Source organism: Cetorhinus maximus, chromosome 23 (genome assembly GCF_964194155.1).
Source record: "Cetorhinus maximus chromosome 23, sCetMax3.hap1.1, whole genome shotgun sequence".
Lineage (NCBI taxonomy): Eukaryota > Metazoa > Chordata > Chondrichthyes > Lamniformes > Cetorhinidae > Cetorhinus > Cetorhinus maximus.
This window is the reverse complement of record NC_135901.1, coordinates 22,516,840-22,532,828: the sequence shown is the minus strand read 5'-3', so window position 1 is coordinate 22,532,828 and position 15,989 is coordinate 22,516,840. Positions and strand designations below refer to the sequence as shown.

The following is a 15,989-nucleotide window of genomic DNA, read 5'->3' as shown; positions in this document are numbered from 1 at the left end:
ACAAGGACACCCAGGTCCTTTTGTACATCTACACTCACAGGGTTTCATCTGTTTAAAGCCACAAACAGAAAGGTCCAATTTTTTCCTGGAGTGGTGTGCAGGGCATGATTTCAAAATTTGCAGATGATACGAAGATTGGAAATGTTGTCAACTGTGATGAGGATAGTTTTGAACTTCAAAAGGACATAAACGTTTTGGTGGATTGGGCAGACAAGTCACAGATGAAGTTCAATGCAGAGAAGTGTGAGGTGATTTGTTTTGGCAGGAAAGGTATGGTGAGACAGTTTAAAATAAAGGGTGAGCCTCTAAAGGAACAGAGGGACCTCGGTATATATGTTCATAGGTCATTGAAGATGGCAGGGCATGTTGAGAGAGCAATTAATAAAGTATATAGCGTCTTAGGCTTTATTAATAGAGGCATTGAGTACAAGAGTAAAGAGGTCATGTTGAACTTGTGTAAGACACTAGTTAGGCCTCATCTGGAGTACTGCATCCAGTTCTGGGTGCCATACTTGAAAAAGGATGTGAAGGCATTGGAGAGAGTACAGAGGAGATTCACAAGAATGATTCCTAGGATGAAGAACTGTAGCTATGAGGAGAGTTTGGGACTGTTTTCATTGGAGAAAAGAAGGCTGAGAGGAGACTTAATAGAGGTATTCAAGATCCCGAGGGGTATGGACAGTGTAAATAGTGAGAAACTGTTCCCAATCAAGAGAACATCAAGGATTAGAGGCCACGGATTCAAAATAATTGGCAAAAGGAGTAAATGTGATGTGAGGAAAAATTTTTTCACCCAGAGGATGGTTGGAATCTGGAACAAACTTCCTAAAGGGTGGTGGAGACAGGTTCAATCAAGGTATTCAGAAGGGAATTGGATTGCTATCTGAAAAGGCAGAATGTGCAAGGGGATAAGGCAGGGGAGTGGGACTAGGTGGAATGCATTTTTCATAGAGCCAGTGCAGACTCGATGGGCCGAATGGCCTCCTTCTGCACTGTAAAGATGCTGTGAAAAGATACTGAGTTTGAGACAAATCAGCTTTCAAAATGATGCAATCTCGGACCTCCAGACCCACCCCTTCTTCCTATTGGTCTGGAGCTGCCATCAATCACTTGGGCATTGTGAACTGTCAAAGACTCAGCATGCGCGATCCACCCAGCCAGCCCACAGCAGTAGAGCGGTTTCTAAGGCGCACAGAATTGTTGGTAATCTGGTTGCCATTAGAGACGGAGGCTTGGTTAATCTTTGTCTGAATCTGGGAATGTGAGGCTGAGATCTTGCCAACAGAGCGATGACATAGGGATTGTAAAAGTACAAAGATCAAGTTCCAACTCCTACCATTCACACCATGTGATAATTATTGTTGGTCAATCCTGACAATCAATCTCTATTAATACATCAATAACAGACCAACAGACCATTGTTCTGCTCGTTTTACATTTTACATATTTAAAAGAAAGCAGTGTAACACCTGAAGATAGAGAGCTACACCAGCTTACTTGGGTGATCAGCAGTTTAGTAGTAACAGGGTTGATGACAGAGTGTTACAGCAGAGGGAGGCCATTAAGCCCCTTGTGAGCAGAAGGCGCGTCTGATGGATAAGATGAGCACATGAGGGGATACGAGAGAGAAACTGGAGAAAGATGCAGGTTCAGGGCTCAGAAAAGAGGGAATTTTAGAGGCAATTTGTCCCGGTGGGCAACTAGAAGAGAGGGAAGCAGAAGAGGCAGCTGTTTGGATTGTCTCAATCTCAGTAACAAAGAAACTCCATGAGCTCCTCACACTTGTTGTTGGAGGTGAGGATGGAGGAGACAGGGAGAGGGAGAGCACATCTAACTTGTGTTAGAGATATTTAAAAGACTTGACACAGTGTATTTGATTCAAAGCTGATTTATTTGACTTTTACCCAGAATATTAGCCCCATAACTGGGCTGGAGTTTATTAACATCAACAGAAACAGACCCAATGGACATGCTTCAGTCCTAATTATGATTAACAGCAAAATCCAATCACTGTGGTTACTTGTGTACTCGCTGGTGTCTCAGCAAATTCCTTCCCACATTCCAAGCAGGTGGATGGCCTCTCCCCACTGTGAAATTCCTGGTGTACAGTGAATTGAAATGATTTCCTGGACACAGATCTGCAGTGAGAGCACCTGAACGGTCTCTATTCAGTGTGAACATGTAGATAGAACAGTTCCCAAGAACTTTTATTTCACTTCCCACAGTCCAGGAATTTAAAAGGTCTTGCTCAATGTGAAATCGCTGGTGTGTCGAAGCAGGTTGGGTGACCAAGAGAAGCCCTTCTCTCACTTGGAACAGGTGTACGACCTCTTCCCAGTGTGAACTCGCTGGTGTTTCAGCAGGGTGGATAACTGAGCGAATTGATTCCCACACTCGGAGCACATGAATGGTCTCTCCCCAGTGTGAACTCGCTGGTGTCTCAGCAGGTCATTTGTCTGAGTGAATTCCTTCCCACACACGGAGCAGGTGAACGGTTTCTCCCCAGTGTGAACACGCTGGTGTCTTAGCCGGTGCGATAACTGAGTGAATCCCTTCCCACACACCGGGCAGGTGAATGGTTTCTCTCCAGTGTGAACATGCTGATGTCGCAGTAGATGTGATAACTGAGTGAATCCCTTCCCACACTCGGAGCAGGTGAACGGTCTCTCTCCAGTGTGAACTCGCTGGTGTCTCAGCATGTTGGCTGAATTAATAAATCTCTTTCCACACTCGGAGCAGGCGAACGGCCTCTCCCCGGTGTGAACTCATTGGTGTGTCAGCAAGTTGCACAACTCAGTGAATCCCTTCCCACAATCAGAGCAGGTGAACGGTCTCTCCCCAGTGTGAACTCGCTGGTGTCTCAGCAGGTTGGATGACTGGGTGAATCCCTTCCCACAATTGGGGCAGGTGAACGGCCTCTCCCCAGTGTGAGTGCGCTGGCGTGTCTGCAGTTTGGGTGACTGAGTGAGTCCTTTTCCACACTCAGGGAAAGTGAAGGGTCTCTCCCCAGAGTGAGTGCATTGGTGATCACTGAGGTCAGATGATCGCCTGAACTCAGTCCCGCAGTGAGAGCACCTGAACGGTCTCTCGTCATTATGAACACCTTGATGGTACCTCAGCTCCTGGGAACTTTTAGAGCACTTCTCACTGTTTAGACATTTAAAAGGTCTCTCGTCAGTGTGATCTCGCTGGCCTGTTAACAGGTTGGATAACTGAATGAGTCCCTCCCCAGACTCTGTGCAGGTGGAAGGACTTTCCTCAGTGTGAACTTGTCGGTGTGTCTGCAGGTTGGATGACTGAATGAGTCTCTCCTCAGACTCTGTGCAGGTGGAAGGACTTTCCTCAGTGTGAACTCGCTGGTGTTTCTGCAGGCTGGATGAATGAATGAGTCCCTCCTCAGACTCTGTGCAAGTGGAAGGACTTTCCTCAGTGCGGACTCGCTGGTGTTTCTGCAGGCTGGATGACTGAATGAGTCCCTCCTCAGAGTCTGTGCAAGTGGAAGGACTTTCCTCAGTGCGGACTCGCTGGTGTTTCTGCAGGCTGGATGACTGAATGAGTCCCTCCCCAGATTCTGTGCAGGTGGAAGGACTTGCTTCAGTGTGAACTTGTCGGTGTGTCTGCAGGTTGGATAGCTGAATGAGTCCCTCCCCAGACTCTGTGCAAGTGGAAGGACTTTTCTCAGTGTGGACTCGCTGGTGTTTCTGCAGGCTGGATGACCGAGTGAATCTCTTCCCACATTCAGAGCAAGTGAACGGCTTCTCCCCAGTGTGAACTCGCTGGTGATCCAATAGGTTGGATAACCGAGTGAATCCTGTCCCACACTCGGAGCAGGTGAATGGCCTCTCCCCAGTGTGAACTCGCTGGTGTCCCAGCAAATCATTTGCCTGAGTGAATCCCTTCCCACACTCGGAGCAGGTGAATGGCTTCTCCCCAGTGTGAATTCGCTGGTGTCTCAGCAAATCATTTGCCTGAGTGAATCCCTTTCCACACTCGAAGCAGATGAATGGCCTCTCCCCAGTGTGAACTTGCTGGTGTCTTAGCCAGTGGGGTAACTGACTGAATTCCTTCCCACAATCAGAACAGGTGAATGGTGTCTCCCCAGTGTGAACTCGCTGGTGTCTCAGCAGGTGGGATAACTGAGTAAATTCCTTATCACACACGGAGCAGGTAAATGGCCTCTCCCCAGTGTGAACACGCTGGTGTCTGAGTAGGTTAGTTGAATTATTGAATCCCTTCCCACATGCAGGGCAGGTAAATGGCCTCTCCCCAGTATGAACTCTCTGATGTGTCAGCAAATTGGTTGAATTAATGAATCCCTTTCCACATTCAGGACAGGTAAATGGCCTCTCCCCCGTGTGAGTGCGCTGGTGTGTCAGCAGGGTGGATGACTGAGTAAATCCCTTCCCACACTCAGGGCATGTGAATGGTCTCTCCCCAGTGTGAACTCGCTGGTGTCTCAGCAGGGTGAATAACCGAGTGAATCCCTTTCCACACTCAGTGCAGGTGAACAGCCTCTCTCTAGTGTGAATGCACTGGTGTTTTGACAGATCAGATGATCGGTTGAAGCCTTGTCCACACACAGAGCACGTGTACGGTTTCTCCCCGCTGTGAATGGTGCTTTCTCTTTCCATGTTCAAACTCCAATGATATTCAAGTTACGCTAAATTAGGCGACACCGTCAGATTCTGATGTGATATTTGGTTTCAGTTTCCCGACTGCAAATCCTCCCCTTCTAATACCCTGTGAAATTTATTGAAAACAGAAAAAAGGGAGTGAGAGAGAACCCACCAAAACACAAAGGCAGGTTGTGAAATTGAACTGAATGAACTTGTGGGGGAAGCTCCAGGAAAAAATAACCATCAAAGCTGCTGGATTATCATAAAAACCCAACTGGTTCACTAATGTCCTTCAGGGAAGGGAACCCGTCACCCAATCTGGGCCTACACAAGACTCTGGCCTCTATGGAAAGAGGGGGATAGAGAGGTGGGAGAGGCAGGGGTTTAAGGGGAGTTTTATATACCTACAACTAACCAGAATTTTGACAGAATCTCCCAAAGCATCAATCTCCACTATCCAGAATGACCATGGTGAGGAGGTGTATGCAAACACCATTACCTCCAAGTTCCTCTCTAGGTCACCCACTATCCTGACTTGTCTGATTTCCAGTACTGGATGAGCTGAAATCACTTCCATTTAAATATTGGGAAGACTGAAGCCACTGTCTTCAGTCCAGCAACAAACTCCACTCCCGAGCCACTGACTCCATCCCTCTCGGTGAATGCACTGTACTTAGATTTCAAGAACACAGTTGCTAAGGTGCCACATCAAAGATTATGGTGGAAAATAAAAGTTGTGGTGTAGTGGGTAACATATTGGCATGGATAGAAGATTGGCTGGCCAACAGGAACAGAGAGTAGGCATAAATGGATCATTTTCTGGTTGGCAAGCTGTAATGAGTGGGGTGTCACAGGGATCAGTGCTGCGACCTCAACTTCTTACGATTTATGTCAATAACTGGGATGAAGGGGCCAAAGGTATGGTTGCTAAATTTGCTAATAATACAAAGATAGGTAGGAAAGGAAGTTGTGAAGAGAATGTAAGGAGGCTACAAAGGGATATAGATAGGTTAAGTCAGTGAGCAGTAATTTGGCAAATGGGGTATAATGTGGGAAAATATGAAATTGTCCATTTTGACAGGAAGAATAAAAAATTGGGAAGATGTGGTAAATCAAAGAGTAGAGACAAGGCAACAGAGAAAGGTATAAATAGGGGGAAATCTAGAATCACCAAGACCGCCTGTTTCCACCTCAGTAACATCACCCGACTCCACCCTAGTCTCAGCTCATCTGCTGCTGAGACTCTCATCCATTCCTTAGTTACCTCTAGACTTAACTATCCTGACACACTACTGGCCGGCCTCCCACATTCAACCTCCTCGTAATCTTGAGGTCATTCAAAACTCTGCTGCCCGTGTGCTTACTCGCACCAAGTCTTGTTCACCCATCACTCCTGTATTCACTGACCTACAAATACTCCAGGTTAAGAAGCACCTACACTTTAAGTTTCTCATTCGTGTTTTCAAATCCCTCCATAATCTCACCACTCCCTATCTCTGTGATCTCCTCCAGCCTTACAACCCTCCAAGATATATGTTCTCCTCTAATCCGGCCTCCTGAGCGTGCCTGATTTTAAAAGGCCTTCGGTGGCCGTTCTTTCAGTTGCCTAGGTGCCAAGCTCTGGAATTTCCACCCTAAACCTCTCCACCTTCCCCCTCTCCTCTTCAACCAAGCTTTGGGTCACCTGCCCTAATATCTTCTTATGGGGCTCGGTGTCAAAGGTGCTTTGTAACATTTCTATGAAACACTGTTGATTTGGACATATATCATTGTTCCTTCCTCATCACTTATCCTTATCTAACAGCATTGTGGGAGTACCTTCACCACACGGACTGCAGCGGTTCAAGAAGGTCAAACATCATCTTCTCCACAGGTAACTGGGGATGGGTAATATTTGCTGCTGGTCTTGTTAGTGACTCCCAAATCCAAGAATACATTTTTTAAAAATGCATATGTAAAATAGAGTAAAAGCATCCACAGAAATACTTGTTCTGGAACAATATCCTTTTGCAACCTGATCTCTCCTGGAATCTAACTTCCTCGACAATTTCACATCGGAAATTTCTGGGTCTGACTGGGTTCCAAAGTCCTTGGGGTTATAAACCCAGCAGCTTCTCCTCCATCGCCCCTCCAGCTCAAACTGATATAACAAAGGGTTTCAAAAGGAAATTGGATAAACGCCTGAAGTGAAAATCACAATCACTGGACTATGAGGGAAGGGCAGGGGAGTGGGTCTAACTGAGTTGCTCTCACAGACAACCAGCACGGGGCAACGGGCTAAATAGCCTCCTTCTGTATTGCAATCACTCGGTGATTCTATAACTCAATGAAAATGGGCCTACACTGGAGGCCAGGGACTAACTTCTGCAGCCACTGTCGACCCTGCTACAAACCGGCTCTTAATTGGTCCACATGTGTTTCTAGACTCGGTTCTGTGAGCAATGCCTGCAATAAAATAATAGCAAATTCTGCAGTGCTGGAAATCTGAGATACAAAGAGAAAATGCTGGAAAAACTCAGCAGGTCAGGCAACATCTGTGGAGAGAGAATCAAAGTTAACGTCTCAGTCTGCAAAATGAACCACGGGTATTAAAAATGGTGCAGAATTTAATGGTCAATATAAGCTCAAAAACAGAAGAGAAACAGGCTAAAGTGCAGGAAAAACAATTCCTGACCATGAAAGATACTGTAGGAAGATAAAGCTGGGAAGCCAGCAGCACATGGTTGGGGGATGGGCAGTGGCAGAAACTTCATTTAGACATGGTCGGCAGAAGTAACAGTAAAATGTACTAAACATAACAAAAATACACCCAATATTAGAGACAGAGGAAGTTAGACAATGGCAGAGAGGTGATCAGAAAGGGAAGAGGTGAAACAGAGCAATGGATGGACATGGTTTCAGATCCACAGTAAAGGAGCCACACCAGCTCCAGAGCCATGGAACCTCTCACAGGTAACAGAGCATAGCATTAAAAGCTCTAAATTTTAGATGAATGGTCAAAAATACTCACTTTTTTATTCATTCATAGAATGTGGGCTTCGCTGGCTGGGCCAACATTTAATGCCCATCCCTAATTGCCTTTGAGAAGGTGGTGGTCAGCTGCCTTCTTGAACCGCTGCAGTCCATGTGGTGTAGGTACACCCACAGTGCTGTTTGGAAGGGAATTCCAGGATTTTGACCTAGCAACAGTGAAGGGACGACGATATATTTCCAAGTCAGGATGGTGAGTGACTCACTTCTGAAGCGATTTCACTGTTTTCAATTTTAAAATCTCCTGTTGGAGCCTGCAGATGGAAAGATATCAGAAGCACTGGAGTCACAGAGAAAAGTCTCCCAGTTGAGGAAATACTCGGGGAGCGGACTGATGTCACCGTGGAATTAGCGATGTGTGATGACATCATAGACACGAACACAGAACATCTGGGTCTGTGCAAACCAATGATCACTACACATTACGAAGGATGTGATGGTCCTTGAGAGGGTGCAGAGGAGATTTACCAGAATAGTTCCAGGAATGAGGGATTATAGTTGCAATGTTAGGTTGGAGAAACTAGGGTTGTTCTCCTTGGAGCAAAGGAGATTGAAGGGAGATTTGATAGAGGTGGACAAATTTATAATAGATTTAAATAAGGTAGATAAAGAAAAGCTGTTCCCATTAGCAGACCACAAAATGATTTTGGGAAACAGATTTAAGATCCACAGGGTAACTGTGAGGAAGAAATTTTACACAGTGAATGGTATTGAACTCGAACTCAATGCTTACACTCAAAGGCCAATAATATCCAGGTCCTGATGAATCGAATGATTCTATCAGTCCTGATGCGGTGCTTGGCTTTAAATTTCCGTTGGCAAATTCTTCCCTCCTAACCCCGCTGTAAAAGGAGTTTCCAAAATCCATCCCTGTCAGTCCAGGATGGAAATGCACAATATTCCCTCCTCCTGCTGACAGGGACAGGTATGACCGCGCATGCGCGCTGCTGCACATTGACACCCGCTCAAGATGGCGGCCGTTAACCCGCGCCTGTGACCAGAGGAAGCTCAGCGGCTCCAGGAAACCCCAGACTGGACAGGGTGCTTCTTATTCGGTGTTTGACGCTTTGACTGGGTGTTCACGGAGCCTTTCCGTCCGCTCACTTCGCTCATCGCTCCCTCCGACACGCAGCTATCTTATTGGCTGCAGAGACAACATGCAGATACGTTCCCTTCGCTATAACTCCCAATGCGCATGCTCCAAACACTATGCTGTCCTGCACTTGCGCACTGGACTCCTGTGGTCTGGATGGGGGACATTCTCCGCCGCGAGGGATGCTGGGGAAATGCCCCGCCATTGTAAATGCGGCATGGTTTTCGTGATTTATTGGCTGTTACCGGGTGCAGCCTGGGACTAAAGAACCACAAATAAAATTAGAAAACAGGTTATAGAGGAACCCAAATGCACGGGCCATTATCCAGTTCCAGAGAAGGGGAATTGGAATTGGTCAGGAATTAAGAGTCACCAAAACAGTAAAAATAATTGTAGAATCCACCCCCTGTTGAACTCACATGTGAGCTCACTAGTATGTCAGCAGGTGCGATGAACAAGTGAGTCTTTTCCTATCAAATGGAACATTTAAAAAGACTCTCTACAGTAAAAATATGCTGATCATGCATGAAACCCTTTGAACCTTTAAACTGCAGTGTGAACAGTTGGAAAAATAACAAAATGCCCTCGTTCTCATGAAATATGTCAACAGCCTCTCTCTGATGTGACTGTGCTCCTTTGTCAGTAAATGGGATGACCAAGTGCATCTCTTTCCACATTCAGCTGCTGAGCAGTCAATCTGTGGTGTGACTGTATCATGAGTTTGCAGCTCTGACAGGGAGTTTACTCCCTTCCCACAGTCAATGACTTGGATTTTTATAGCAGCTTAACGGTATAAAAACGTTCCAAACCCCTTCACAGGAGTGTTAACTGTCCTCACATTAAAATTAATGATTGCTGACATTTCTATGCTCATGTATCCAATTTAGTCCCAAAACACAGCTGTAATTTCCATACAATCAAAACAGGAATGCACAGATAGTACTGACACAAATCAGTGGCTCTGAAAAATGGTCTCTTATATTGTATAACACACTGATGGTTGTGAAACCGCAGATCCTCTGGCTCTGTATGATCCAAGTCTTCATTGAGCTGTTAGCAATATAACATATACTGGAATTATTTGTGTATTTCATGATTGTTACATCACACACATTTATTTCAGTCAAATGCCTTATGGCTGATGGTTTCCCAGACAGATTAATTCCAATAATCTTAAGTAGCTAGTGTTTTCTGTCTTCTAGTTCTGTTTATTTTGTTTTTGCATTCAGTCAATCTCATTTTTATTTCCATGGGCACTTGTTGCTTGTATTTTCCCTATTAATTTCTTCTTTATACTGTTTCTAAATCCATTTCCCATCTGCTTAATGCCTCACCATCCTGACCATTCAGACAATTGGTAAGAATGTAAGATGTGCCACGCAGTATGGTGTATGCATTTAATCCGTTATGTGTCTGCCATTTTCACCAGTGTCTCCCTGTCCTCGTGAAGTTTGTTATTATCCTCCTCACTGTTTCTTATATTTCTGAGCTTTTCAACACATGCAAATTTTGAAATTCAGCCCTGTGTACCCAAGTTCACTTCATTGATATATATTAAAGAGAACAGTAGTGAACGCTGGGGTCACACTGCTGAAAATTTCCCTCCATCCTGAAAAACAAACATTTCTGCTTTCTGTCCCTGAACCAATTTAATATCCAGGCAGCCACTACCCTTTTAATCTGATGGGTTTCAACTTTGCTGACAGGTCTATTGTGTGGTACTATACTAGCCACCGTTTTATTCACCAAGGCATCAACTCCAGTACTTTATACACTCTTGCTTGATGAAGTTAGTCAAATTTGCTTTTAAAAAATTCATGTTGGTTTCCATTTATTAATCCATACTTTTCCAAGTGGCAATTGAATTTCGCCCAGATTATTAGCTGATGTTAAGATGATTGGCTGTAATTGCTGTGTTTTTGAACAGGGGTGTAACATTTGCAACCTGTCAGTCCTTTGGCACCACTACTAGAAAAACGAGAATTACAAGATTGTGGCCAGATCCTCCACAAGTTCCATCTGAAGGTCACTGTCTCTCACAGTGCAGCAGTCCCTCAATGTCACACTGGAGTGTCAGCCTAGATAATGTGCACAGGTATAATAATATTTCCAGTTGCAATCGATGTGGATCATTAAGAAACAATGGACTCTTATGATGTCATCCAGTCCTGGTGCGATGATGTCATGAAGACTATTAAATAAGAGCGGAGCCTTAGTGGTGAAAACAGTTTTGTTTGAATGGTAGCAAGTCCATCGCTTATAGATCTGTAAATGAAACTAATGGAAAAGAAAGCTAGGGAACACATGAACATCAGGAGTAATGTTGTAAATTGTGAAGTTGTGCAATATTTATGGCTCCTTTTAGATATTATGCAATATATGTCCTATGACATTGGAGCAGCAATGATTAAAGTCAGGGAAATATTGGACTACAGAGTCAAAACAACATTATACTCTTTCTCCTTGTAACCCGCCTTAGAATTCTCTTCATCAACTGGACCATCAATATAAAAGAATTTGCATCTTCTGTAATTACAAGAGGAAAGTTAGCGGCTGTAATTATCCCAGGATTATGCCGTGTATTGTACACTATCTCTAAATGGGTCTGATAACCCAGGGTGGCAATAGATTGCTCAATGTTAATGTTTTGTTGATGTCTCTGTGCCAAATGTTGTTCAGTATAGATTTAAGGTTCAGAGAAAGAGGTGGAATTGCATGGGCAAAACTGCTTGTAGTCTTTGGAGGGTAATGTTTCCTTGAATTTCTCAAACATTGTGGCCCTTACAGGCACCAATACTTTATTCCCTTTAGTCAGGTTGTTTGGTGTCCACCCAATTGGACAGGAAGTTTCCCCATGTGTATCTGTTTGTGTGGGTGTTTGCGTGTCCATGGAGAGAGAGAGAGATTCTTTATTCAGAGATTCTTCATCCAGGGTGAAACCACAGGCTGATCATGTGCTGTGTAAAACCTGACATCTACACAACCAGACCCCACTTCTCCTGGAACAACATGAAGAGTTTGCAGCTTTCCAGAACCCTTCCTCTCCCCTCACTATGACCCTCAGATAGTTCACAAATTCCTTGTGTGCATCATCCTACAGCACTACTGGAGCCTTATCAACAGTTAGCAATGGGATTGCTGCCAGCACAGGAATCAGCTCTGAAATACCATGACTCTAGTTTTTAGACTTCCTGCAGTAATACACTGAGCCAGATCTTCTCACCTAACACCAATCCATATTCCCATCAGAGTTCCAGATTTTATGTGATTGTAATATAAAATGTAATGCAATAGAAAACGCATATCATTTAACCCCTCCAAACGTGATTGAGCACTCACAACCACCACCCCCACCCGAACTATAAGAGGTTGTCTTTGAGATTGAAAGCAAAATACTGCAATGCTGGAAATCTGAAAGAAAAACAGAAAATTCTGGAAAAACTCAGCAGGCCTAGCAGCATCTATAGAGAGAGAAACAGAGTTAACGTTTAGAGTCCATATGGCCCTTCTTCAGAGCTGGAGAGAAGTAGAAATGTGATGAAATTTATACTGTTTAATGGGGGTGGAGCAGGTGAAGCTGGATAGAAGGCCAGCAATCGGTGGGAGCAAAGGAGAGATTGTCAAAAAATGTCATGATCAAAAGGACAAAGAGAGTGGTAATGGTAATGGTAAGGGCTAAAAAAGGTGCTGAATGTAGCATTAAGTTAAGAAAGCAGAATGTGATAATAGCAGAACAAGGGTAAGCCCACAACGACACCTGATAACCACGAATAATAATAACTTCTATCAGGGAGATAGAACAGGGAGATGTGACATTGATAGTGAGATGAGTCATGAGATAAGTGCATTTAAGTCCAGAAAGAGTTTGTTTAAATCAGTGCTTCCCAGATGTTTTCCCAGTGTGATCCCATTTTAATACCTCAGACTTTGTGTGACCCCAGACTGAAAATTTGAGGGTACAAGAGCTGTTGAGTGGGGTTGGAGGGATTGTTGATGTACTTGGGCTCTGATTATTAATATAATAGCCTCCTGGGTATTCATCTTACAGGATCCTGATTATGGACACAATTGGAAAATGACTTTAACGTAATAGGATCCTGAGTATTGATGCCATAGGACTCTGATTATTAATTGAAATAATTCTGATTATTAATGCATTAGCATCTTGATAATTGCAATAATTTCCTGATAATTGAACCAATAAGCAGCTAACGATTAATGCAAATGGAACTGTGTAATTAAATATAATCCTAATTATTAACGTAATAGATCCTGATTATTAATCTCATAGGATGATTATTTATAAAATAAGGTCCTGATTGTTGATGAAATAGGCACCAGACTATTAATGTAATGGAATCTTGATTATTAATGTAATAGGATCCTCTTTATTGATGCAATAGGATTCTAATTATTAATGTAACAGTATCCTGGTTATTGATACACTATGATGCTGATTATGAATATATTTTCCTGATTATTAATGTATTATGATCCTAATACATTATGATTCTGATTATTAATATATTATGATCTTGATTGTTAATATATTATCCTGACTATTAATATATTACAATCCTGATTATTAATACATTATGATCCTGATTATTGAAGAAATCAGCTTTTCAGAAAAAATGAACACTGACCTTTTCACGAGCTTTTTCTGCAGCAGCAATTGGGCCTCAGAAAGTAGTCCATTAGGCCACGTCCACCAATAAAAATAGGAACCGGCTTTTAAAACTTTTGTCACATTCTAAGCATTTAAACCCCCTCTCTCTCGAGTATGAACTTGCTGGTGTGTTTGAGAGCTGAATGACCGAGCGAATCCCGTCCTACACATGGAGCAGGTGAATGGCCTCTCCCTGGTATGTTTGTGCTGATCAATTTCCAACTCATATGAGTAATTTATTCCATTTCCACTGTTCCCACATTAACATGGTTTCTCCCCAGTGTGACTGGGCTTGTGTCTTGACAGGCCAGATGATCGGCTGAATCCTCGTCCAGGGATATGGGGAAAGAATGGAGGAGTGGGATTAACCAGATTGTTCTTTGAAAGAGCCAGTGCAGATTCGATGAACCAAGTGGCCTCCTTCTGTGTTGTACACTGATGAGATCCTATGATTCTATAACAGGATAATGATTCATAATAAACACCATACGATCGAATCATAGAGCTGACAAGGTGGCCATTCAGCTCATTTTGTCTGTACTGTCTCTCTGAAAATGTTGACATTCTGTCCCACTCCCCTGATCTTTCTCCCGAGCCCTGAAAATCTTTCCTTATGAAGTAAAACTCCAAATCACTTTTGAAAGTTACTATTAGATCTGCTTCCACCAGTCATTCAGACAATGTGTTCTAGGTAATCAGAATTCACTGAGTAAAATAACCCCTCCTCATCTCCATCCTGGATTTTTTGCCAATTATGGCAAAATTGTGTGCAGGACAAAATTGTGTCCTGCAGTTACCAACCATCCTGCCAATGGAAACAATTTCTCCCTATTTGATAAAAATTCTTCAAAAATGCTCACACCTCTATTAAAATCACACCTTAACCTTCTCTGCTCTAAAGAGAACCATCCCAGATTCTCCAGTCTCTCCACATAACGGAAACCCCTCATCCCTGATACTATTCTGGTCAATTTTCCGTGTACTCTCTCCAAGGCCTTGACTGCTTTCCTGAAGTGTGATGCTCAGAACTGAACACAATATTTGAGCTGAGGATTAAAAAGTGATCTATAAAGATTCAGCGTGACTTCCTTGCTTTTGTACTTCATGTCTCCATTAATAAATGGAGGACCCCATTGTTGAGGGAAGTTGGATGGTCAGCAGTTTAGTGAGAATAGGGTCAAGGGAGCAGAAGGCAGGTTTCATGGACAAGATGAACTTTGAGGAAGTTAGAAGGTAGGAGAGAAATTGGAGAAAGATGCAAGTTCAGGGCTCGGAGAAGGAAGAACTTTAGATACAGTTTTTCCCTGTGGGCTAGTGAAAAGGAGGGAAGCAGCAGAGGCAGCTGATCAGATTGTCTCAATCTTTGTGACAAAGAAGCTCCATGAGCTCCTCACACTTGTTGTTGGGAGGTGAGGGTGGAGGAGATGGGAGAGAACTTCAAAAGGAACTAATGTGTTAGAGATATTAAGAAGATTCAACACACTGTGTTTAATACAAAGCTAATTTATTTGACTTTTATCCAGAAAACTAACCATGATAACGAGGCAGGAGTTTATTAACGTCAGTAAAAATAGACAGCAATGAACATGGTTCAGTTCTGGACGTGATTAACAGCAAAGTCCAGTCACTGTAATTGTTTGTGAACTCGCTGGTGACTCATCAGGGTGGATGACCGAGTGAATCTCTTTCCACACACGAAGCAGATAAATGGTCTCTCCGCACTGTGAACTCGCTGGTGTTTCTGCAGGTGGGATGACTGAGTGAATCCCTTTCCACACATGGAACAGATGAATGGTCTCGCTCCAGTGTGAACTTGCTGGTGTATAGTGAGCTGAGATGATTGCCTGAACCCAGTGCCACATTGACAGCATCTGAATGGTCTCACATCAGTGTGAACACGTTGATGGCGCATTCGTTCCCCAGAACTTTTATAGCACTTTCCGCAGTCTGGGCATTTAAAAGGTCTCTCATCAGTGTGAACTCGCTGATGCCGCAGCAGGTTGGATGACTGAGTGAATCCCTTCCCACACTCGGAGCAGAGGAACGGTCTCTCCCCAGTGTGGATTCGCTGGTGTACAGTGAGTTCACATGTTTGCCTGAACCCAGCCCCACAGTGAGAGCACCTGAACGGTCTCTCATCAGTGTGAAAACGTTGATGGGACATCAGTTCCTCAATACTTTTATAGCACTTCTCACAGTCTGTGCATTTGAAAGGTTTCTTGTTGGTGTGAATTTGCTGGTGTCTCATCAGGTTTGATGAACAAGTGAATCCCTTCCCACACACAGAGCAGGTGAACGGTCTCTCCCCAGTGTGACCTCGCTGGTGTATAAGCAGGGTGGATGACTGAGCGAATCCCTTCCCACACTTGGGGCAGATGAACGGCCTCTCCCCAGTGTGAACTCTTCGGTGTGTGAGCAGATCAGATGAATTAATGAATCCTTTCCCACACTCGGAGCAGGTGAACGGCCTCTTCCCAGTGTGAACTCGCTGGTGTTTTAGCAGGTAGTTTGACTTTGTGAATCCCTTCCCGCACTCAGAGCAGGTGAATGGCCTCTCCTCAGTGTGAATTCGCTGGTGAAT

At 43.9% G+C, this 15,989-nt stretch overlaps 3 protein-coding genes and 1 pseudogene across 3 annotated transcripts in view; 1 reads left to right on the top strand and 3 right to left on the bottom strand.

The window, feature by feature from the left end:
* LOC144697420 (uncharacterized) overlaps window positions 1–15,989 on the top strand; it is a 45,004-nt pseudogene that overhangs the window by 16,664 nt on the left and 12,351 nt on the right.
* Window positions 1–15,989, bottom strand: part of LOC144697113 (uncharacterized) — a 425,270-nt gene that overhangs the window by 405,354 nt on the left and 3,927 nt on the right. The window lies entirely within an intron of this gene.
* Window positions 1,934–15,989, bottom strand: part of LOC144696907 (uncharacterized) — a 75,509-nt gene continuing 61,453 nt past the window's right edge. Inside the window, 1 exon segment of the mRNA XM_078568623.1 lies at window positions 1,934–4,740. Coding sequence (XP_078424749.1) covers window positions 2,307–4,631 — 2,325 coding nt within the window. The 5' untranslated portion in view covers window positions 4,632–4,740 and the 3' untranslated portion in view covers window positions 1,934–2,306.
* LOC144697452 (uncharacterized) overlaps window positions 14,905–15,989 on the bottom strand; it is a 35,958-nt gene continuing 34,873 nt past the window's right edge. Inside the window, 1 exon segment of the mRNA XM_078569428.1 lies at window positions 14,905–15,960. Coding sequence (XP_078425554.1) covers window positions 15,033–15,960 — 928 coding nt within the window. The 3' untranslated portion in view covers window positions 14,905–15,032.